This window comes from Homarus americanus, unplaced genomic scaffold (genome assembly GCF_018991925.1).
Source record: "Homarus americanus isolate GMGI-L3 unplaced genomic scaffold, GMGI_Hamer_2.0 scaffold25827, whole genome shotgun sequence".
Classification (NCBI taxonomy): Eukaryota; Metazoa; Arthropoda; class Malacostraca; order Decapoda; family Nephropidae; genus Homarus; species Homarus americanus.
In genome coordinates, this window is record NW_024738300.1 from 44,910 (window position 1) to 68,484 (window position 23,575).

Genomic DNA, 23,575 nt, shown 5'->3' on the forward strand with positions numbered 1-23,575 from the left:
GGTCCGATATCAGGGATAGTACGCATCAGGTAGTTCCAACGATGCTTGACTCCATGAGTGAATGCAACAAAAGCCGCATGTGGCTTTGTGTTAGAAATCTCAGACAGAGCTTGGATTTCACTAACCCACTCATTCACCTTTCTTGCTACGTACTCGGTCTTGAAGTTCGTAGTGCCAATTACTGCCCCTAGATGTCTTTGGCCGTCCTTAGTTATTTTGACCTCACTTCCGCCAAAAACCTCCTTTGCCCGTTCATAATGTTCTGGCTTCACGATGAGGAAGGATTTGCTGGCGTTTGGGTGGTAACATATTTGTGGCCCTCGCGATGTTACCAAGTCCCACCACTTTTTGACGCCCTCCACTTTTCCTGCTCCTGTAAGGTCGTCAGCATACACCACTTCTTTGACCCCAGTTGTTTAAAATTTTATTTCTTGTTGGAGCACTGATAGGCCAATTGCATACATTGCCATTGCAACAGGGTCCCCCTGTGTTGTTCACTCGGTTGACTGTATGATGGTATCACCTGTTAGAGCCTTGTTGTTTACTATATAAAGGTTTGATGGATTCCTTTAGGAGTTTTCAACGCATATTGCAAAGCTTGAACACTTTATATTGATGTTGTGCAGTGCGGCCTTGCGGTTAAGTATGTTAAATGCGTTTGAAGCGTCGACCAGGAGAACGGCCTCACAATCGCGTTGCTCAAATATCGTTCTCATGGCGTGAATGGAAGCTTCCCCTCCAGCTTGTTGGCCAGCACAAACTTGCAGGTTCCCTGCTGCTGCCCTGACATCATCCTTTACCACCTCCATTATGCATTTTCCGATGATTCGCCTCAGCATTTCCCCCACTCCTATTGGCCTACATCCTGGGTTATTATCCAGGGGAATGAGACGGCAGGCTGTCAGAGCATGAAAGTGATGGCAGCATGAGGATGCCAGCTTTCTTGCAAGGACGGCAATGGCCGTGCAGAGATCACTTGCTGCGGGGCCAAACTTGTTAGTGCTGAGGATGACTCTCCATCCGTTTGCATCCAGACCTGAAGGGCCGGCACCGCCCTGAGTCTTCAGTGCCTTTTTCCACACCATCCCTCCTGTTATTTTCTCGAACAGGACAGCATTTGGTGGGATATAGGCACCCTGAAACCTGATGCCTTCGTCATCACTTGCAGAGGGATGTTTTTCTTTCAGTTGTTTTAATGTCTCTCTGTTTATTGGCAGGACCCCACCGGTGGATTCCTCTGTGAGAGATCTTACCGCCAAAGACACTTTTCCCACACGCATTTTGTTTCCAAACTTCCTTGCAGCATCATCGGTGTTTTGCTTTCCCTCTCCTGCAGATTTTAGTCTCTCCTGCAGTGTTCTTGCTTCACATAGGAGATCATCAAGGGCCCCCTTCTGCCGCAGTGTCAGTCTTCTCTTCATTGCTGCCGCATTTTCTTTGTGCTTAGTCTACTACTACTACTACTACTACTACTACTACTACTACTACTACTACTACTACTACTCCTATTTTTTTTTATATGGCCTCCAGCCTCCCCCAATAGCCACACCTTCGCCACCATTTATTTACCTTAATATTAAATATCCTAATACATAATAAGCTATCCTATCTGTGTTAAATTAGTTGAGCCGCAGATCTATGCGGCATTCGGTGACTGTAGCCTCATAGTCAATATCTGCAGCAGTTGTCGGAGTAGGGGCAGAAGCTCTCGTTCCCCTGAGGCAGAGCAAAGCCGACCGAAGGAGAGAGAAGGACAATCGACATCTCATCCAGGCTGTAACATAACTTCTGGGCTGCTGCTTCTGTTCGGAGATCAACTCCGCGAGTCTGGCGTAGAAACATCTTGCACTTTGTCCCATCCCACCAGAGGTTGTGAACACTAGAGGAGTGAAGCTGCCTTGATCAACGTTTTGAATTCTCTCCCCATACGCCCTTCTCTTGTCGTTCTCGTTCCTCCTATGTGCAGCATCGAGAGCTAGGTTACGGTGACAAGTGGCCATGGGATCAAAAATCCTGATGTCGAAGAAAGCTCGCTGTCCCCGCGTCCAGAATCCTCGAGCACTGACGTCCACACGGGCTTCGTTAGATGTGTTTGAAGTCCTGTGTTGGAAGATCTCACCATCCAGTAGAAGGAGGGTCGGTTCTACCATGACGTCCCGGCAGATTTCCTTCAACATATTTGCTGTGAGATCCCTTACCTCGTCATGCCTCATGCAAATGAAGCCCCCCTTCTTGCAGACCATGGCGTGATCGCCGTCATAGGAAGAGCCACACACGCATTGGGAGGGCAAACCATCCACTGGCCAACCGTACCTTTGAGCAATGGCATCTGTAAATTCTTGTTTGTTAAGGCTGAAACCATTTGCCCTTATCGGTAACGTAGTTAACCAGTTCGAGGCGCCCACCTCCTGCGCTATAGCTACTTTTTTTGTCAAATTTTCTGGAACCTGCAGCAATAGTTGCTGCAACATGTCATTTTGGCAGTTCGGCCGATCTGTTGTAATGGCCCTACGGATCTTATTTACTTCGCTAGTGTCCACTTCCCCTGATGCATTCTGGGCTATTATGTGGTCAGGTCACTGTCACATTACTACTGAGGCGGATAGGTCACTCTAACATTACTACTGAGATGGGTAAGTCACTCTCACCGTGCAGTGTGCCAATCATAATAAAAAATCTTTCATGATTAGTGTCTGAATCTTTCAAGATTGATAAAAGAAATTGAAGGTCTGACAAAATATTAAACAGTTACAAGTATATCGACTTTATTCCATACTATTTCACAAAATTTGCAAATATATTATATTATTTGAATAGGCACACTTGATATTCTCAGTATAACAGAAAAAGAAAATATATACTGGTTGGAAGGAAGACTAAACTAAAGTTTAAGTAAAATCACTGCAGGAATTATTCTTATTATATATACAAGTATACCTATAGTACTGATGCGTACTACTTCACAGAATTTACAAATATATGATATGAATAGGCATGTAGTGGATACTCTCCCCTGCAACTGCCGATTTGTCACTTGCCATCCGCTTACCAGCCAACCAACGGCGAGTTCCTCAGACCAGGCCTCTCTTTCGGACTGCGCCGTGATTGGCCAGTTACCGCCTTCACCTCAGCCAATCAACAGTGCCGCTCACTTCACATCTCTCCTCCCGATCCGGCAGAATCGTAAAAATACCCCCAGCCTCGCCGCAGCACACTCTCTAACCCTCTCTCAGCATGAACGGTTACGAGTTTGACAAGGTGGGGCGGATAAGCCGACCTGCCCTAAGAAATTAAACCTCCTTTTCTCAAGAAGTTCTTTGAAACTAATGGGATCATGGGGGTTACCAAGGTGGAAAGACTGAAGCTCCATGGAGACATCAAGATCACCTTCGCCGAGAAGGGTATGCCCGTACAGCTCGCGGAGATCCCCGACATCAACGGCATCCCAATAAAAATGATTGCCTACAAATGGGACAACCTGAAGCTGGGAGTAATCTCCCACGCCGAAATTGCCCACGTGGACCAAGCAGAGCTGAGCGAACTCCTCAAGGGACAACTCCAAGTTATCAAGAAGCTGTCCGACACCACTGCCGTCACCACTGCCCTCGTCGGACACCATGCAACCCTATCCAAGGAGGCTCAACTGGCGTGGGTAACTGTGCCAGTCAAGCCCTACTGCAGACCGAAACGCTGCTACAAATGCCAGCACTACGGTCACACTGTCAACAAGTGTGAGGCGCAGGAGTACACCTGCTCCCTGTGCGGCAGCCCCGGATACCGCTACACCGTCTGCCCTAACACAGTGAAAAAATGCGCTGCCTATGGCGGCCCACATTCCTTCGCCGATCGGACCTGCCCCAAATGGAAGGAGGAATGCAGGATAGCCAAGGCTCGACTTGACAAGAAACTGAACTACAAAGATTCCCTCCTTGCTGTACACGCCCAAGACAAGAAAAAACTAGAAGAAAAGAGAAATCAAGAATAGCCACACGTCACAAAGAAACAAGAACAACACGAAGCCCCAGGAGCAGAAGCCCACGTAGTCAAGCTCACCGTCTCCGACTTCTTCCACACCTACGAAAACCTAAGACACGATGAAGACGAAGAACAGGACCCAAACACGAATGAATGGACACTTCAAGAGAGCAAGAGGAGGAGGAGAGTAAGAAGAAAACCAACTTCAGGCTAACAAGAATACCAAGACAGAAGACCAAGACATTTTCTCTAAACAAGAAAACACCACACCCAATCAAGCCGACCAAGTACTGAAAAACCATTGCCCAACCCAACACGCACCTGACTCTGTCCTGCCACCTTCTCGCCGCGTCCAGGCGAGTTGCTGCTGCCTCCAACTTAAACCCAAAATAAAGCAAGCGGTATTTAGCCACGGCACCTTTCTCGCCTTCTAAAATTCACTTCAATCCTACCTTAGCAACTTTGTAGTAAGTGCTGGAACTCTGGAAAGTTTCAAAAGGAGGCTAGATAGATTCATGGATGATAGAGAGGTAATAACTTTCGACAGGAGCTGCCATGCACAGGCCAACCGGCCTATTGCAGACTCCTTATTTTCTTATGTTCTTATGTATGTTTATCCTTCCTCTGAACCTCCTTCCCCCCTGTTACAAGCATTTAAGTCAATTCAAAGTCGTGGGAATAAAAATAACTACCACACTTGGAGAAATAGCAATAGCCACAGCATATTTACCGCCAAGAAGGAACTACCTACCGGCCCCAGACTTGATAAAACTATTGAACTACAACTGCCCAACATATACAATAGGAGATTTAACCCAAGACATCCAATATTCGGTCACATTAACAGGAACAGTTTAGGCACTGCACTGCATACCATAATGAACAGCTGTCACTACCAAAGCCTGTTCGTAAAATATCAAAACAATAAATTAATGAGAAAATGTGAAAAAAAATATATTTCAAGAATATTATAGTTTTAAAATTTTTCTTTGAAGCTTTCAAGATTGGGGTCCATTTTTCAAGATCTTGCTATTTTTTCAAGCAGTGGCATCACAGCCTTCACACTACTACATAGGCGAGTAGATCAGTCATATAAATTTTATCATGTTGACGTCAACAGCTGCGGCAGGTGTCATGGTGCGTGACGGTGGTGGTGGTGAGCGACGACCCAGCCTTCCTCGCCACCTTCGCCGAGTGGTCCCTCAAGGGCCACCTCCTGGTGTGGTCGACGAGACTCCTCGCCGTAACTCACCTGCCTCTCCCTGACCTACGCTACATCCACAGGACCTTTTCCAGGATGAACGCTATGGTCGTCATTGTGGAAGACGCACCTGAGACATTGAAGTATATAGTGCATTGTATTTCAAATTCCCCTTTCTTTTAGATTAACCTAATGAGGTTAATGCCACATTGAGAAATATGGTCACGCGGAAGGAATTTTGATGCTCAGGATAACTAGTTGCAAAATTTTGCATTAAAAAATGATGGGGTTGAATTAGGAAATCTTATCAGTTGCATATTTTTACACCGAAGAAGAAGCATGTTGTGCTGCCTTATACCAAAGCATTACTATTACAGTTATTATAGTAACAGTATTATTCACAGGTGCAATGTGTACATACACTTACCATACAGTTCTCCAGAGGACCGAGCTGTGCGTCTTGCCTTCTGGACGCCCCAGCGAGGTCTCACCCTCAATACCCACTTGCCGCTTTTCCCTGACAAATACTCCAAGTAAGTACAGCGAGAGGTACTTATTAGACTTGAGCCGTCAGTGGCATCACTGATACTTCCGATCGAAACAAAATCTTTAGGGTTCATCAACTGTGAATAAAAAAACTTATATATGAAGTGTGGTTGCAATTTGCCTGTAGAATTTATTGTAATAAAATCATTTATCTGCAGACAGTTAACACGGAGCTTATATTCCCTCAAACAGTAATAGTCCTGCAGCTGATGAGGTGTTTGTGTGCAAAAGAGTACCATAAATTTCTCTTTGCATTATGAAAATAGACATATTGAAAGGTCGGAAAAATGCAGGTGGACATGCAATAGCCTGTCACACCGGGAAAAAGTGAGCATACTGCTGGATCAATACTGTTCACTCGCACAGCTCTAACTTCTTTGCATTTCATCAATAGCCTCCAGAATTAGTCTGAATGTTGCCAATAAGTTGGAAAACAAGTGACTAATGTTTCATAAGAATCCCAATGTTGGTAAGGAAGTTAATCAATGCCCAATCTCAGTTACGGTAATGAAAAGTCACGAATTCTTACGTAGGCGTTTCTTAAGTTATTGATAGCACGAAGTATTATAACCAAATAAGAGTCTTCCACCTTGTATAAGTGCATAGGTAATTACAATACAAACATTATTAATTTCTAATTATCTCATTATCTTTATTACTTTATGAGAAATAAGCAAATTAATTGGCAAAGGCATATGTAGTCGAAAATTGGCAATCGGTAAAAGGTTAACACTTTACTAATGTACGTTTGATTATAATTTGATATTGACTGTATTTACTGTGTGCAATGTAGATTTATTGTGACTTAAATGTGTTTTTTTTAATTTAATAATCAAAATCGGAGCATTCATATTCGACGAAAAGATAATGCAAATTTTGAGAAACTATAATACGAAAGCTAAGGTGCTCCGTTGTTTCCCTTTTCCCGTGTGATTTTATCAATATATATATATATATATATATATATATATATATATATATATATATATATATATATATATATAACTTCAGCAATGGACTTGTTACGTGGAAAGCGTAGTTTTATAACGAAGAGGAGAACCAGGGAAAACACAAACATCTTGACTAAGTAGGGCTTCTTTTAATCGCTAACGTTTCGGAAAAATCATTTTCCATCATCAGAGCCTAGAAAACATAAGTTTTGAAAAAGTTTAAAAAATACAGGTGATATACAATCAAAATATAACATTTATACGAAAATTTACCTTCGATAAAATAAACAAAAATAGCAATCCAATTTAAAACCGACAAAAATGACAAAAGACCTACATACAAAGCTAAAATCAGGCATAAAAAGTTTGAAATAAAATATACAGGGGGGGGGGGTATTACCTTAATTCAGACGAGCCTTAGTGCGAAAACATAACAATTCACTAGAGGCCATATCACAAAGCGACGGCTTTTCTTTATACTGGTGTAATGCCTCCATAATGAGGAGGTCCGTCTCACAGTCGCTCTTGCCAAGAACTGAGAAATCAGACGGCGAAAACGGGTGGTCATGTTGGTGGGCGTGGTTACGAATAGCCGAATGTGGTGGTTGTGTTATTAAATGGCCTGTTCGAACGGAACGGCCCATGATTTCATGGATGCGAGTTATCAAATGTCTTTTAGTTTTACCTATATATGCTGCCCTACAGCTAGCACACGTAAATTGATAAACAACTGAGGATTGCAGGTGTGTGGGTATGGTGTCTTTAATTTTAAAGAATTTTTTAATTGAACTCTGGGTTTTAAAGATTAGTCTAAGAGAAATTTTAAGGAGACTATGAGATGGAATTCTGCTTCTACTTGCAAATCAAGTGCAACTGATGGTTGAATAAACTCTACTTCTTGAAAGAAAGGATCATTAAATGGCAACCTTTTATTTATCTCCTGAAAAGCTGTCTAATAAAATGAAAAACATCTAGTTTTGAACTCAGTGATATCACAAGCTTTAAGGTTTTCTTGTTTAAGTAGATCTTCACACTTTTTCCCGAGGTGATCCAAATTTAAGGGCTCAATCTTGGATACATCACACAAATATTGTGGCTTCATGAAGTTCTGACTAAGAAGTCTAGCAGTTCTTTGGCTCTCTTTCTGTAGTACACCAACCAGATTCTTTTTGCTCTGAATGAGAGTATTGAGAGAAGTGAAGTATCCCAGAATAAACCTCATGAATTCTAAATATGCCTTTGTGAAGGGGTTGTTAAATTCATGCATTATGTGTTCAGCTGAAAGATTTCTATCCTCAATTTGTGCTTGAAAGAACAGCAATTTTAATACTTCCCACTGATCAAGAATGCGAGATATGCAATGCTGCATGGCAAGCCACAGTGTATCAGATGGTCTCAGAATGTTTTGCTTTTCAGCATTCATAAATGTCTTTAATTCTACAAGCTGTGCCTGCCGTTTTATGCTATGCCAAAAATAGCTGGAAATATTCCCAATGAAAGCTTCCACACTGGTAGGTAGCTTGAGAGCTGCTTTACTTGCAGCAATGTGCATACAATGACAAATACACCTCAACAGTTTGAAACTTCTATCAGCTTCCTGTCTTAATTTTGTCATTAAGGAATTCTGTTCTCCTACCATGACACTAGCATTATCAGCAGCCATTCCTATCATATTGTGTAGGGGAATGTCTGTCTCCTCAAATCATTTTCTGACTGCATTTGCAACTGACTCTGGGGAACAATCTCGTGCATCATGTGAAATAACTGCCAGCAACTGAGTAACAACATCATTTTGGACACCAGAAGAATGTTGAAGCATAATGGATCCAAAATGAATCATAAGAAAAATATGAAATTGAACAAACAAAATATTTCACTTAAAGATGTTTAAAATAGCTTGCGGTTCTTACCTGCAGCCACACATCTCTAAACCTTTGTTTCCTGGGAGTTTCCCTTTCTTCTTTATCTAGCTCCCTACGGTAACGTCTTTTCTTTTTGGGTGTATAGGGGGAATCAGTCATGCTGCCACTATGTTGTCCCGTTAACACAGTCCTAAATAAAGGGGTAACACAGAACATAAGAAAATAAGAAAATAAGGAGTCTGCAATAGGCCGGTTGGCCTGTGCATGGCAGCTCCTGTCGAGAGTTACTACCACTCTCTATCATCCTTGAATCTATCTAGCCTCCTTTTGAAACTTTCCAGCGTTCCAGCACGTACTACAAAGTTGGCAAGCTTGTTCCACTCGCACAGGCATAATATTGTTAATACAGTCCAATTACCAAGGAAGATGGCAGCGTGCTCACATCTAGTCCTGTCCGACTCATGTTTATGTTTACACAGCTGATGCGCTGTCAGCTGCCAAATTCACGAGAAACATTTTATGTAATGACGGGTGACTATAATTACTTATCGTTGAGGCAAAGTTCTCCTTTTGACAGAGTAGAGGGCAATAGAGAATAAAAATATGGATTACCCTTTTTGGGCATATCCCTTTCCGTATATATCATTTATCTTTTGCTGCAAAATATATATGACTCATGTGAAAAATTCGTAATTACTCTACGGTTTGCTCTGATTTTGCAAAAATACTCTACCGCCCTACAGACCAGGAAATGAGGCTGAATTACCCTATGCGTAGGGTCATTACCCTACGGTTGGCAACACTACTACTCTGGAAGCCAGGACTACACATCTGTTATCCGTGATTGGCTCTCTGGGAAAACCTAGTTGGGGTATAGAGAGGAGGGTGAAAATCCAACATCACGTGGGGACTGTCTCCTCCAGGTTATAGGGTGTTTTACCCACATCACGTGGGGACTGTCTCCTCCAGGTTATAGGGTGTTTTACCCACATCACGTGGGGACTGTCTCCTCCAGGTTATAGGATGTTTTACCCACATCACGTGGGGACTGTCTCCTCCAGGTTATAGGGTGTTTTACCTACATCACGTGGGGACTGTCTCCTCCAGGTTATAGGATGTTTTACCCACATCACGTGGGGACTGTCTCCTCCAGGTTATAGGATGTTTTACCCACATCACGTGGGGACTGTCTCCTCCAGGTTAAAGGAAGTTTTACCCACATCACGTGGGGACTGTCTCCTCCAGGTTAAAGGAAGTTTTACCCACATCACGTGGGGACTGTCTCCTCCAGGTTAAAGGATGTTTTACCCACATCACGTGGGGACTGTCTCCTCCAGGTTATAGGATGTTTTACCCACATCACGTGGGGACTGTCTCCTCCAGGTTAAAGGATGTTTTACCCACATCACGTGGGGACTGTCTCGTCTAGAGTTCTACCCAGATATGGACTTACAAATATGTATAATAATTATAGTTCCTTTACATAATTGTTATTCAGTTTATGTAATGTGGTAGGTTCACTAACCAAATGTCAATGGTTCCTGAAATTGAGAGTTAGCGATGTCGACTTCGGTGAACATTTATTGTAAATTACGTTGACCAAATTGTGGATAACGCTAGCATTTTTAATGAGTGTGGTGTGATTATGTTTTGTGTAAGGTTTTGTAATGGTCAAACACCATGACGAATGTCAACTCAGAGCTCTCATGAATGAATCATACAGATATCGAACGTGATATTAGCTGATAAGATTACAGATATCTTCACTAGGTCGAATGGAGGTGAGCATAGAAACACCCAGTGGAATATCTCCCAGCGTTAACAATAGCATCTTAATTAAAAGTAAAATTTAATGTCTCCTAGTCTTGGGCAATACCCTGTCGGCTTGCTGATTTTATATTGTCTACCTATTTCAGCACCTAAGCCTTTGTTGACTGGCGACTATCATGGATAACCTCTGGTCCATACCAGCATATCATTGAATCCCTACGTGGATAAAGTAGCTTACATGTTCTTATAGCGTGTCTTCCCCACGCAACGACACTTATGTCCCAGGTTGGCCAAAGCTAACAAGAGTATATGAGTAAACATTACTTGGAATGGGATGCAATACTGTATGTTTGGTTTATCTCAACCTAAACTAGTATAATTATATCCACGTACTGAGTATTCCTTATTACACGAGACAGCATACTGGTGCTCTGATGCTCTCCCTTCCCTCTTCCTGCTCACTCCACATCATCTCATAAGAGTGCCATCGTCCAGTAGACAGAATATATAAACAACTGAAGCTGTGTTTCGTGTTGTTGTAAGCTGTAATAATATAAACATCCATTCAATATGTGGAACTGCTTAGCAATCATATTTTTTGTGTTATTTTATAATTATGTGCTTGGCAATTTTGGATTGCTCTAGTGTTACATTACATTAATATTACATTACTTATAGCTGTAATAAAATGTATCTGTTACTTAGTGTGTGAGGAAAGTCAACCCATCGGAGACGGGGGGGGGGTAGGAGAGGGAACACTGTAATATTTTGATTATTTATTTATTGTCTCACAACATTTGGTCAGTAATACATGATAATATAGGTATAATTAACCACACCACTAACAGGCACACACTTACTAATTTCCGATACTACATTATTCTCTTTATTACGTATTGATAGTTTGCTTAATAAATGCTGGGGTGTAGCTGGAGACGCTTTACCTCGCCCCCTCCCATCCCTATGCTAACCTTCCACTCCGACCCTCCCCCCCGTCCACTAGCCCGTCACCCTCCTCACACACCGGCCCCCGGTCCGCCACTCCACGTCACGAGTGACTGCTTCGGATGAGGGTTCATACTCCCGTGGTTCACAACTCTCGGAGATTAGGATTGACAACAGGAAACATTGACATTTGGGTCGTGAATCTACTACATTCAGGACAAATACCTAATAACAATAATGTAAAGGAACTATATAATAGATATTTGAGAGTCCATATCTGGGTAAAACACCCTATAAATTGAGGGAGTGAATATTTCGGACGTGGATTGATACTCTCGTGGTTCACGACTCCGAGACTAGGAATGACAACGCTGACTGTAGCAAGTGGATGTGTGAGAGGGTATACATTAATATTTGAGGGGAAGGGGTATTACTAGGGTATTACTAGGTTAGATAGACTTTATGACTAGGCTGTCGGAATTATATATATATATATATATATATATATATATATATATATATATATATATATATATATATATATATATATATATATATATATATATATATATATATATGGGGGGGGGTAATTTTCGAGGCCCGGTGACTATTGTTCTGCAGCCCTGTGGATTGGGACTGCGTCACATGATCTCTTCAAATCGATACAAGAGAGTCAATGTGCTATATCACTATTCTGGATCTACTTTTATTCATTTGATAGCTCTAACAAATGACATTTTCTCTTTTACTTTTTCTTAATCTATAATCATTAATCATTCATCTACTATACAGTATATTGGAAATTATAACAATATCAATTTACTGGGAAATTTACGTGGTTATTACATTTCAGTGTTATGGGGTAAGTTACAGTGATTTAAGACTTCCAAACTATTTCACAGGGCTTAATAACCATTCTACTGGTTCATAGTTACAATACTTTAGGTTAGTTAATATTTCAAAATAACTTCATCATTCACAATATTTTGATATGTTGTTACAAATAAATGCTGATTTCAGCCTTACTTCCCATTCTCTCTTCACTTACTAATATTTACAAAAAGGTAATTAAATTAGTTCTTTACATAGTTTTATTTCATCAAGTAAATTCACTTTTGTTATTAATTTAATTAAAACTAATTCGGTTACATTACACTCTCCGGCCCTTCTCTGTAGATTCCTTAACCGACCAACGCTTGTCGTGGCAACAGAGGAGATCCACGCCCAGAGAAATGCTAATGGTCGCAAGAGTAACATCCTGGAGTACCTATCACAAGGCCTTAATTTTACGTGAGCTGAGAGTTAATGGGTGTAGAAGTTATGGGTAGAGAGTGCTAGAGTGTTGTGGGTGAGGGAGCGATGAGTGGGAGGTGTGGGTGGTGAGTCATGGGTAGAGAGTGCTAGAGTGTTATAGGTGAGGGAGCGATGAGTGGGAGGTGTGGGTGGTGAGTCATGGGTAGAGAGTGCTGGAGTGTTATGGGTGAGGGAGCGATGAGTGGGGAGGTGTGGGTGGTGAGTCATGGGTAGAGAGTGCTGGTGTGTAATGGGTAAGGCAGCGATGAGTGGGGAGGTGGTGAGTCATGGGTAGAGAGTGCTAGAGTGTTGTGGGTGAGAGGCGATGAGTGGGAGGTGTGGGTGGTGAGTCATGGGTGGTGTTGTGGGTGAGGCGATGGCTAGAGTGCTAGGTGAGGGTGAGGGAGCGATGAGGGGAGGTGGGTGGGAGTGTGGGAGAGGCTAGGAGTGTTGTGGTGAGGGAGCATGGAGTGGGGGAGGTGTGGGTGAGTCATGGGTTGGAGAGTGCTAGAGTGTTATGGGTGAGGAGCGATGAGTGGGGAGGTGTGGGTGGTGAGGGGTGAGAGTGTGAGAGTGGGTGTGGGTGAGGGGCTGATGGTGAGTCATGGGTGAGAGTGCAGAGTGTTGTGGGTGGGAGCGATGAGTGGGAGGTGTGGGTGGTGAGTCATGGGTAGAGTGTGCTAGAGTGTTATGGGTGAGGGCGATGAGTGGGAGGTGGGTGGTGAGTCATGGGTAGAGAGTGCTGGAGGGTGAGGGAGGGGGAGGTGTGGGTGGTGAGTCATGGGTGAGTGCTGGAGGTTAGGGTGAGGGCGATGAGTGGGAGGCTGTGCTGAGTGGTGCTGAGTGAGAGTGCTGGAGTGTTATGGGTGAGGGAGCGATGAGTGGGGAGGTGTGGGTGGTGAGTCATGGTTGGAGAGTGCTGGGGTGTTATGGGTGAGGGCGATGAGTGGGGAGGTGTGGGTGGTGAGTCATGGTTGGAGAGTGCTAGAGTGTTATGGGTGAGGGCGATGAGTGGGAGGTGTGGGTGGTAGAGTGCTGGAGTGTTATGGGTGAGGAGCGATGAGGTGGGAGGTGTGGGTGTGGTGAGTCATGGGTAGAGAGTGCTGGTGTGAGCGATGAGTGGGGAGGTGTGGGTGGTGAGTCATGATTGGAGTGCTAGAGTGTTATGGGTGAGGGCGATGAGTGGGAGGTGTGGGTGGTGAGTCATGGTTGGAGAGTGCTAGAGTGTTATGGGTGAGGGAGCGATGGTGGGAGGTGTGGGTGTAAGTCATGGATAGAGAGTGCTGGAGTGTAATGGGTAAGGGAGCGATGAGTGGGAGGTGTGGGTGGTGAGTCATGGGTAGAGAGTGCTAGAGTGTTATGGGTGAGGGAGCGATGAGTGGGAGGTGTGGGTGGTGAGTCATGGTTGGAGAGTGCTAGAGTGTTATGGGTGAGGGAGCGATGAGTGGGAAGGTGTGGGTGGTGAGCGATAGTTAGCAGGTGACACGTGGACAGTTCTGGGTGGAAGCTATTGGCTTGATGGATATCGTTTTGAAGGGTGTTGAGTGCTAAGTGGGTAGTGCTGAATTGATGGAGGAAAATGCCGGGAAGAGAACGCTATGTAGAGAATGTTGGGTGAAAAATATTTGATGGGAATCTTGGGTTGAGAATCCTGGGTGGAAAGTGCTGGATAGAAAGTGCTGAGTGGAGAGTGCTGAGTGGAGAGTGCTGAGTGGAAAGTGCTGGATAGAAAGTGCTGAGTGGAGAGTGCTGAGTGGAGAGTGCTGAGTGGAAAGTGCTGGATAGAAAGTGCTGAGTGGAGAGTGCTGAGTGGAGAGTGCTGAGTGGAGAGTGCCGAGTGGGAGAGCTGAGTGAGAGTGCTGAGGAGAGTGCAAGTGAGCCTGGAGAAAAGGAGGGAGAGTGCTGACAGAGAAAGGAGGGAGAAAGGAGGGGAGAAAGGAGGAGAGTGCTGAGGAGAGTACTGAGGGAGAGGTTGAGTGGAGAGGCTGAGGAGAGTGCTGGGAGGGAGAGTGCTGAGTGGAGAGTGCTGAGGGAGAGTACCAGGAGAGGTTAGAGAAAGGAGTGGGAGAGGAGGCGTGGGAGGGAGAGTGCTGAGGGAGAGTGCTGAGGAGAGTGCTGAGGAGAGTGCTGGAGTGCCGAGTGGAGAGGCTGAGGGAAAGTGCTGGGAGGGAGGCTGAGGAGAGTGCTGGAGTGGAGAGCGCAAGTGCTGAGGAGAGGCTGGAGTGGAGAGTGCTGAGGCTGGAGGGAGAGTGCTGAGGAGAGGAGTGAGAAAGGGAGTGGAGAGCTGAGTGCTGAGTGTGGAGAGTGCTGGAGGAGAGTGCTGAGTGAGGCAAGGAGGGAGCGAGTGCTGGGAGGGAGAGGCTGAGAGTACTGGAGGAGAGTACTGAGGAAAAGGGAGGAGTGCGATGGGAGAGTGCTGAGGAGAGTAAGTGAGGGAGAGTGCTGAGTGGAGAGTGCTGGAGTGGGAGAGTGCTGAGGAGAGTGTGCTGAGGAGAAAAGGAGTGGAGAGTACTGAGGAGAGTGCTGAGTGGGAGAGTGCTGAGAGGAGTGGAGAGTGCTGGAGTGGAGAGTGCCAGGAGGGAGAGTGCTGGGAGGGAGAGTGCTGACAGAAAGTGCTGAGTGGGAGAGTGCTGAGGGAGAGTGCCAGAGGAGAAAGGAGGAGAGTACTTGAGTGGAGAGTGCTGAGTGGGAGAGTGCTGGGAGGGAGAGTGCTGAGGGAGCTGGAGTGGGAGAAAAGGAGTAGAGCAAGGAGTAGAGACAAGGAGTGAGAAAGGAGTGGAGAGTGCTGAGTGGAGAGTGCTGAGTGGAGAGTGCTGAGTAGAGAGTGCTGAGTGGAGAGTGGTGAGTAGAGAGTGGTGAGTAGAGAGTGGTGAGTAGAGAGTGCTGAGTGGAGAGTGCTGAGTAGAGAGTGCTGAGTAGAGAGTGAGGATGGGTGGATCTCAATGAATGAATTACCCCTAGTTAGTCGACAATAGTACACTCTCGATATAGATAGACTTTTACTCAAATACTCAATAATGATCTTGTGTTCAAGCCATTTTTGCATATCATCTGTGAATATGTTCTTTAAGAAACATCATTTTCCTGCTGTTTAGGTACAAGTACGTGCACCCTGCTGATGGGACGTTCGGTTCTAAGCAAGATGACGGGTCGTGGTCGGGAATGGTAGGCATGGTGAGCAGAGAGGTAAGTGGTGGGAAGCGTCAACAGTAAGCAAGGTGACGGGTCGTGGTCGGGAATGGTAGGCATGGTGAGCAGAGAGGTAAGTGGTGGGAAGCGTCAACAGTAAGCAAGGTGACGGGTCGTGGTCGGGAATGGTAGGCATGGTGAGCAGAGAGGTAAGTGGTGGGAAGCGTCAACAGTAAGCAAGGTGACGGGTCGTGGTCGGGAATGGTAGGCATGGTGAGCAGAGAGGTAAGTGGTATGAAGCGTCAACAGTAAGCAAGGTGACGGGTCGTGGTCGGGAATGGTAGGCATGGTGAGCAGAGAGGTAAGTGGTATGAAGCGTCAACTGTAAACAAAATGAGAATTTCTTGCCGGGTATGCTCGTATGTTTGGTGATCAGGTTATGAGCTAGTTGATAACTTCTAGGAATCGTTGTAAGGCTGTTCTTCGTCGGGCTAAGCGGAATTTTATAAAACAGAAGTACCGATGTCCTGACTAGTTCTTCCTATAGTAATTCCTTCTGGTCCTTAACCAAAATCATCTGTAATAACTTCTACACTCCCTCTTTTCCTCCTCTCTTCCGACCTGATAACTCTATAGCTAACTCTTTGTCACCTGACTCTCCTCTAACTCCACCTTAGACGATTCCAACTCTATCCCTCCTACTCCTGCACCTCCTACTGAACCAATGCACTTTCCTATAATCTCCACTCTTAGGGTTGCTGGTGTGTTATCCATTTTGGATGTGAGTAAGGTGCATGGACCGGACGGAATACCCCCTTGAGTTCTGAGAGAGTAGGCTGAAGTTCTGGCCCTTGTGCTTGCTCGCCTCTTTCGCCTTTGCCTCACAACCCAAACTTTTCCTTCTTCTTGGATGCATGCCTCGGTTCAGCCCATCCCGAAGAAGGGTGACCATTCTAATCCCTCTAACTATCGCCTCATTGCCCTGACTTCATCCCTCACTAAGATTTTCGAAACTATCTTGACTCTCCTCCACATTTTCCCTTACCCCTAACTCTCAAACTAGATCTGTGTCTAGTGCTGATATCATTACACCTATCAATGCAGATGTGTGCAGCATCTCCGAATTGGGAGGTAGAAACTTGGTTAAATTCAATAGTAATAAAACTCAGTATTTACGAATTATACATTCCAAATTTGATGATCTCCCATCAATCACATTTCAGGACGCAATCATTCTGCCAAATTCTAAAATAGATATGCTACTCCTCACCATTTCCTCTAATATGTCATAGAAGCAACACATCCACAACATTGCTAAAGCTGCCTCCCAAAAGCTGGGAATGTTGTACAGATGCCGTAGCTATTTCAATCCTGAGCAATTGCTTCAATTATATAATGGATTCATTCGCCCTAACTTGGAGTACTGCTCTCATATCTGGGGTGGCTCGTCTTCTGGCCAACTGTTAGATAGGGTGAATCAAAATCATTTCGTTATTTGAACTCTCCTCCTTTAGTTGATAATCTCTCTTCCCTTTCTCTTCCCGCAATGTTACTTCACTCTCTCTATTTTACAGATACTTTAACGGACAATGTTCGGTGGATTTGGCATCCTGTGTACCGCCAGCAAGGCCGTGGGCTCGTAACAGACGTCTTGCCCGCGGTGCCCACCATTTCTCTGTGGATGTCGGTCATAGAAGAATAACCCGTTGTAGTACATCCTTTTTTCCTCACACAGCCAAACTGTGGAATGCTCTGCCTTCTCCTGTGTTTCCATACTTATACAATCTGTCTCACTTTAAAAAGATGGTTTTCTGGCATCTTCGTGGTGTAGATTAATATAACCTTTTCATTTTATATCTTTTATTTATTTTTATTTTTTTTTCGCTCCCCCAGGCCGTGATGTGGGTCGATGACCTGTGCCCGGTGGGCTATTCCCCATAAAAAGAAAAGAAAGAAAAAAAAGGTACTAAAGAGTCTCTACTTACCGTCTCCCCGTTCATCGATGTTTCGTCTTTCCTAAATAAATTCGGGAAAGTGTATGTTTAATACCGCTATGCTTGGTTAAAGTGTCGTTGGCCGTCGTATGTTTCCGCTTAACTACGCTGTGTGGTGGAAGATCACATAGCAGCACAGAGTACCCAAGTCGCATTCCTTCCTCAGTGTAGTCACGGTGTTGTAGCCCGCTACTTATTACTATAAACCTAACATCATGATTCAAAAACGCCTAAAAAGTGACAGTGCAGTGCCTAGTACAAAGGAAACCAGAAAATAGTTACCATGGATACTAAATAAGATATTTCAAGGCGTTTTGATGCTTGTGAGCGAGCTGTACTCTTTGATATCGTTCTAAGCTTGTCTCCCATCACTGTAAGAGGGGGGGTACTGTTGAGCCATTGCTCAGTGAGTTACACCCCTAATGCTATGAAAATTAACAAGTCCTGTTGCAGTAAAAAAAAAAAACAATAGCTTGCGCCAGTCAACGGGAGCCTTGAACGTGGGTCGAGACGTGACAAGTGACGCACTGCCAAAGGGATGACACCGATTCACCTCTTCCTGAATCACTCATATCCACGTCTACATTATTCTATTATACATTGTGATAATATTTAAATTCGTATTGTTTAATGTCATGAGAACAGTAAAAAGTGGGTTTAGTTGGTGAAGTTCGGCTGGTGGTTAGCTAGCAGTTGCAGGGTGGTGTGGGAGGTTTAGGTGATGCACGGCCGTGGGAAGTTGGAACACGCACGTCTCCCTATATAACTCATTACATAATCTTATTTGATTATGCATTCTTACTCTACTGTTATTGCATTCTTATTATTACAATGTCAAAAGATTGGTAAAAATGGATGTTGATGGTGGTGGCTGATATAAGACAAATGTGTTATGATACGTTTCATTATCCTTATATTTGTAACTCTTCATTTTTATATAATTACATACGGTAGATCTCCCACCAATCACATTTCAGGACTCAATCATTTTGCCAAATTCTAAATTAGATATGCTAGGCCTCACCACTTCCTCTCATATGTCATGGAAGTCACACATCAACAACATTGTTAAAGCTGCCACCCGAAAGCTGGGAATATATATATATATATATATATATATATATATATATATATATATATATATATATATATATATATATATATATATATATATATATATATATATATATATATATATATATATATTATAATTTATTTTTTTACTGCTAGTAATTGATGGGTTTCTATCACAGGAGGCAGACTTCTCGACTGGACCTTTCAGTCTATCAGCCAGCCGGGCTGAGGTAGTGGACTTCACCTGGCCAGTATCTATATCGTACTCAAGAATCGTAGCTGGACTCGGACGGCCAGAGCTGGACCCATGGGGCTTCCTGCTGCCCCTGGCACCACTGGTGTGGGCGTTCATCCTGGCGTCGTTACTGCTGCTGCCTGCGGCCATGTTCATCTTGTCTTTGTGTTGCTCTATGAAAGATACTGACCAATGGCTATGGGTGACGGATGGCTTCACCTTGCTCCGCATATTATTACAACAAGGTTAGTTAAACCAAAAAACTATATATCTATCTATCTAGCAATCTATCTAACTATATATATATATATATATATATATATATATATATATATATATATATATATATATATATATATATATATATATATATATATATATATATATATATATATATATGTATATAACAAAGAAGTATGTGTGTTTGTGTGTCCTCACGATAATCTCGTAAACTACTTTACCGATCTGTAGTGATGATGATGGATGGTGTTATATGTAGTAATACCTGATCAGATAAGCGTTCATAGATATCACACTAGATCACAGAACATAATTCAAAGTAACGACTCTAAGAGGCCCTTCTAATTGTTGATTCTCCATCCCGGGATCTTGGCCTTCTTCCAAGTTACAGAGTCAGCACTGCCCTTGCTCTTCACGAGCCTGGGCGAGGTTTCTCTGACCACACAAATTCGGAGATGACACCACTACAACCGCAGCTGATCCCCCACCAGACGAGCTGAGACTAACGCATCCTTACTCATAATGGATGCCCGACGCGAGCGGAACACGCAGCGGTCAACCCGCGGCGGATATGGGTTACGCCTTGTTTACTGCTGGCCCTCTTCCGGTTGGAGACACTGGGCTGAGTCTCGTCCCTCGCCTGCAGAGCGACGAGACACGCACCGAGGCTACGGTCTCACAGCCCACTATACCGACAGACAACATCAACGGGTACCATCACCCTGAGCAGCCACGCCATGCAGGACCAGCGCAGCAACTAGCTCCAGGCAGGAAATCAGGTCGCCCCCTTGGAACCCGGGAGCGATCCCCGAAACCCCGGCCTGCAACTACAGTAGCAATAGTCAACTAGAGGTCCAAGCGGCGATGCAGACGACAGCGCCCTACGTTCCAGGACCCGTCAACTGGTCCCACTCACTTCCACTCCTGGAATGGAACCACTAGGTACCGGTGGTCCAGTGGTTATCGTTCCCCTGTCACAGTCGTAGGTCGTGGGTTCGAATCCTGGCGGGTTGAGGTGTTGATTTTATGTAGAAGTCCGCGTGTTTATTGGGCTAATGAAATATATATATATATATATATATATATATATATATATATATATATATATATATATATATATATATATATATATATATATATATATATATATATGCAAGTAAATCACTGTAGGTGCGCGTGATCTAGGTATATGCTGATAACCACAAGGAAAGAAGAAAACACGAAGTTCCCAAGCGCTTTCGTGTAATTCACATCTTCAGGGGTGAGTACAGACTAGAGAGAGAAATACAAACCAAGGTGTATATATACAGAGGAGGGTGAGACGCACTACGGTTCACCCCCCAGCACCATAGACCTCAAAACCTGGGGGGTCTACGAAGTGAGGCCCTTCGTCCCAGAGCCCCTGCGGTGCTTCAGATGCCAGAAATACGGGCACCATCAGACAAGGTGCACGTACAAGGAAATCTGCGCAGTCTGCGCACAGAAGCACGGCACACACTCCTGCCTAACCAAGCTGAAAAGTGGAGGAAAAATTGCCCCCAAGTGTGCCAACTGCGGGGGCAAACACCACGCCTGGAACCCTGGATGCTCCGAGAGGACAAGGAGGGTCCAGGCAAACCGGCCAGCTGCAAGACCGGCCCCCACCGCCTGCACACCAGCCCCACCAGGTACCTTCGTGTGGGGAACCCAAAGGCCAAGACAACAAAGCCAACCTCCTCAGCCGGTCAACACCCAAAGTGCAGCCCAGTTTCCTGGCCTCACTACGGCCACACCTCAGCCACCCAAGCAGCAGACAACGACAACCACGAAAAAGACAAAAGAAGCACACACCAAAGCACCAGAAGGAATGATACACGTATCAGACCTAGCCAAGGTACTGACAACCTTCGCGGAGGGCCTAGCCGGACTACTGGGCCACAAGATCCAACCCACACAGCTCCAAATACTCATGGGGAGCGTCCTCGGGCAAGTCGCCACAGCTCCAGCCACCTCAGTGGAGGAAGCCACGCCGGTCCTCACACGAGTGACAGCCGAGGTACACTCTACACCGAAGAAGGCCACCAGAGAACCCAAGATACCGACAGCTCCCAGAAAGAAATTGGTCGTTTCAACTCCCCTGAACCGAACCACGGCCCAGAAGGCAAAAACCACAGAACACGAAGATATGAACCTGATCCAGTTGGAATCGAACTTGGACATCTCCATCGAGGACCACCAGAAGTCCCCGATGAAACAGTGGTGGAAAACATCAGCACCCTGAACATCCTAACATGGAATGCTCAGGGCATCAAAAACAAGAAACACCTCCTACAAGAAGCAGCAGCCAAGGACAAGCTTGACATCATACTGCTACAAGAAACACTTCTACAAGAACACCACTGTTTCAAATTCAGTGGTTACAAGACATACAGGAGGCATTTCACGCAGGCGTCAACAAGAGGATGTATGATCCTGGTCAAGTCAAGCATACCCTCCTCCGAGGTCACGCAGCAATTTCCATGTGGGGAAAACATCGAGACACAGGCCTTCAAAGTAACTCTCCAAGAACGGGAATTAACTGTTCACAACATCTACAAGAACCCAAGGGGCTCACTGGAGGTGACTCAATTATTTGCTTCGGCCGCTGACCACGCCACACTCATAGGAGGGGATTTCAACGCACATCATCCCTTCCTAAGCTCGGTAAGCCCCACAAATGAAGACGGCCTACACCTATACACCACCTTTCAAGATACACCCGAGATCTGCCTCCTGAACACCGGAGAGCCCACCCACACTAGGGGAGGAAGGCTAGATCTAACCTTCGTCTCCAGTGCACTACAGCCTTCGGCCTCCTGGCAGATACACCCCACGCTGACCAGCGACCACTTCGCCACCCTAACAACGCTGAAGGTAAACAAACTCCCCACTCCACCCCCGCCGAGATGGAGATACAATACCCAAAAGGCAGACTGGGGACTCTTTAAGAAACACCTGGCTAAGTGGCGCGGAAAATCACAGCCGGCCGGCGCAGCACCCGTGGACGAGACAACCCTCCACCAACAATTGGTCGAGGCGTTTCACCAAGCGGCAGAAGAGGCTATCCCAAAAACAAAACCCACATCAAGACAGTACAATGATTACTGGTACTACTGTCCCAGGGTGAAAGAACTCAACCACAGAGTGAACATGGCCCGAAGAAACTACAGGAGACATCCCACGGCTACAAACAGACATATCCTGCAAGTCATAGTTAAGGATACCAGGGAAGAGAAGGAAGAAATAAAAAACGAAAGCTGGCTCAAGTGGTGCTCCGAACTGAACGAGCACACCTCCCTTGGCAAGATGTGGGCCCAGATCCGAAGGGCATCTGGGAAGGCAACACCACCACCACCAACCCATCCCAACCCAGAAGAGGAAGCCGAGAGACTTGCAAAACTGTTCTCTGACCGAGCAGCAACGAAAAACCTCCCGAGACAGGCGGAGGAGACACAACGGCGTCTGCGACAGGTCAGACTGCAGATGATCGAAGAGGCCTGCAACAGTGAAGATGACACTGACAGACCATTCAACCAGCAAGAACTCCAGAAGTCGCTAAAACGAAGCAAGGACACAGCTCCAGGGGCCGACAGGATAACCTACTCCATGCTTTCTCATGCCGGTACAGCCGGACACGAGGCTCTGCTACAAGCCATCAATGCTTCGTGGACAGCACAAAGACTCCCACCGGAATGGAAGAAGGCAGATATACAGCCCATTCCGAAGCCCAGAGAACCAGACAAACCGAGGCCCATCTCCCTTCTCAGCTGCATAGCGAAGACGGGAGAAAGAATGGCTCTCAACCGACTCAAGTGGAAAGTAGGCAGCCCACACCCTCACATCTTTGCTTACACCGAGAACACCGGCACAGGCAACAACATCGCCGAGATACTCAGCACAGTGGACTACAAACCAGCTCTGGTGGTCTTCCTCGACCTGGAGAAGGCCTTCGAACTAGCAAATCCATTGGCCATTACAACTACGCTCGCTGAAAAAGGCGTCAAAGGAAGGTTGCTGGGGTGGATCCAGAACTACCTCACACAGAGAGAAGCACGAGTACGCTTTCAGGGAGCAACCTCAAGCTACAGGGTCCATGAAAACGGAACCCCACAAGGAGGCATCCTCAGTCCAATGCTGTTCAATGCCCTGATGGAAAATCTAGTCAAACTTCCTTTCAGACAAACAGCCAAGCTCCTATGCTATGCAGACGACTTACAACTTATAGTAAGAGGATCAAACAGACTAGCCAACACGCAACACGCACTCCAACGTATAGAAGAAGAGTGCAACAGACTTGGACTCAAGGTAAATCCAGCCAAGTCGAACGCGATGTCCATCTGCAC

At 45.2% G+C, this 23,575-nt stretch overlaps 1 protein-coding gene across 1 annotated transcript; it reads left to right on the forward strand.

Annotated features, from left to right (window-relative positions):
* Positions 1–3,234: 3,234 nt before the first annotated feature.
* LOC121873896 lies at positions 3,235–19,714 on the forward strand. Its single transcript, XM_042377775.1, has 7 exons — positions 3,235–3,258; positions 5,096–5,319; positions 5,581–5,709; positions 12,426–12,539; positions 15,638–15,728; positions 18,919–19,219; positions 19,548–19,714. The coding sequence occupies exons 1-7, from the start codon at positions 3,235–3,237 to the stop codon at positions 19,712–19,714; spliced, it is 1,050 nt and encodes a 349-aa protein (XP_042233709.1).
* Positions 19,715–23,575: the final 3,861 nt, after the last annotated feature.

What these genes read in the sequence shown, in the direction of transcription:
- LOC121873896 (XM_042377775.1), top strand. Translation starts at nt 3,235, where the DNA reads ATGAACGGTTACGAGTTTGACAAG. An exon ending in GACGCACCTGAGACATTGAA is followed by an intron (nt 5,320 to 5,580) that starts GTATATAGTGCA and finishes TATTATTCACAG; the next exon opens with GTGCAATGTGTACATACACT. An exon ending in TAGGCATGGTGAGCAGAGAG is followed by an intron (nt 15,729 to 18,918) that starts GTAAGTGGTGGG and finishes TTTCTATCACAG; the next exon opens with GAGGCAGACTTCTCGACTGG.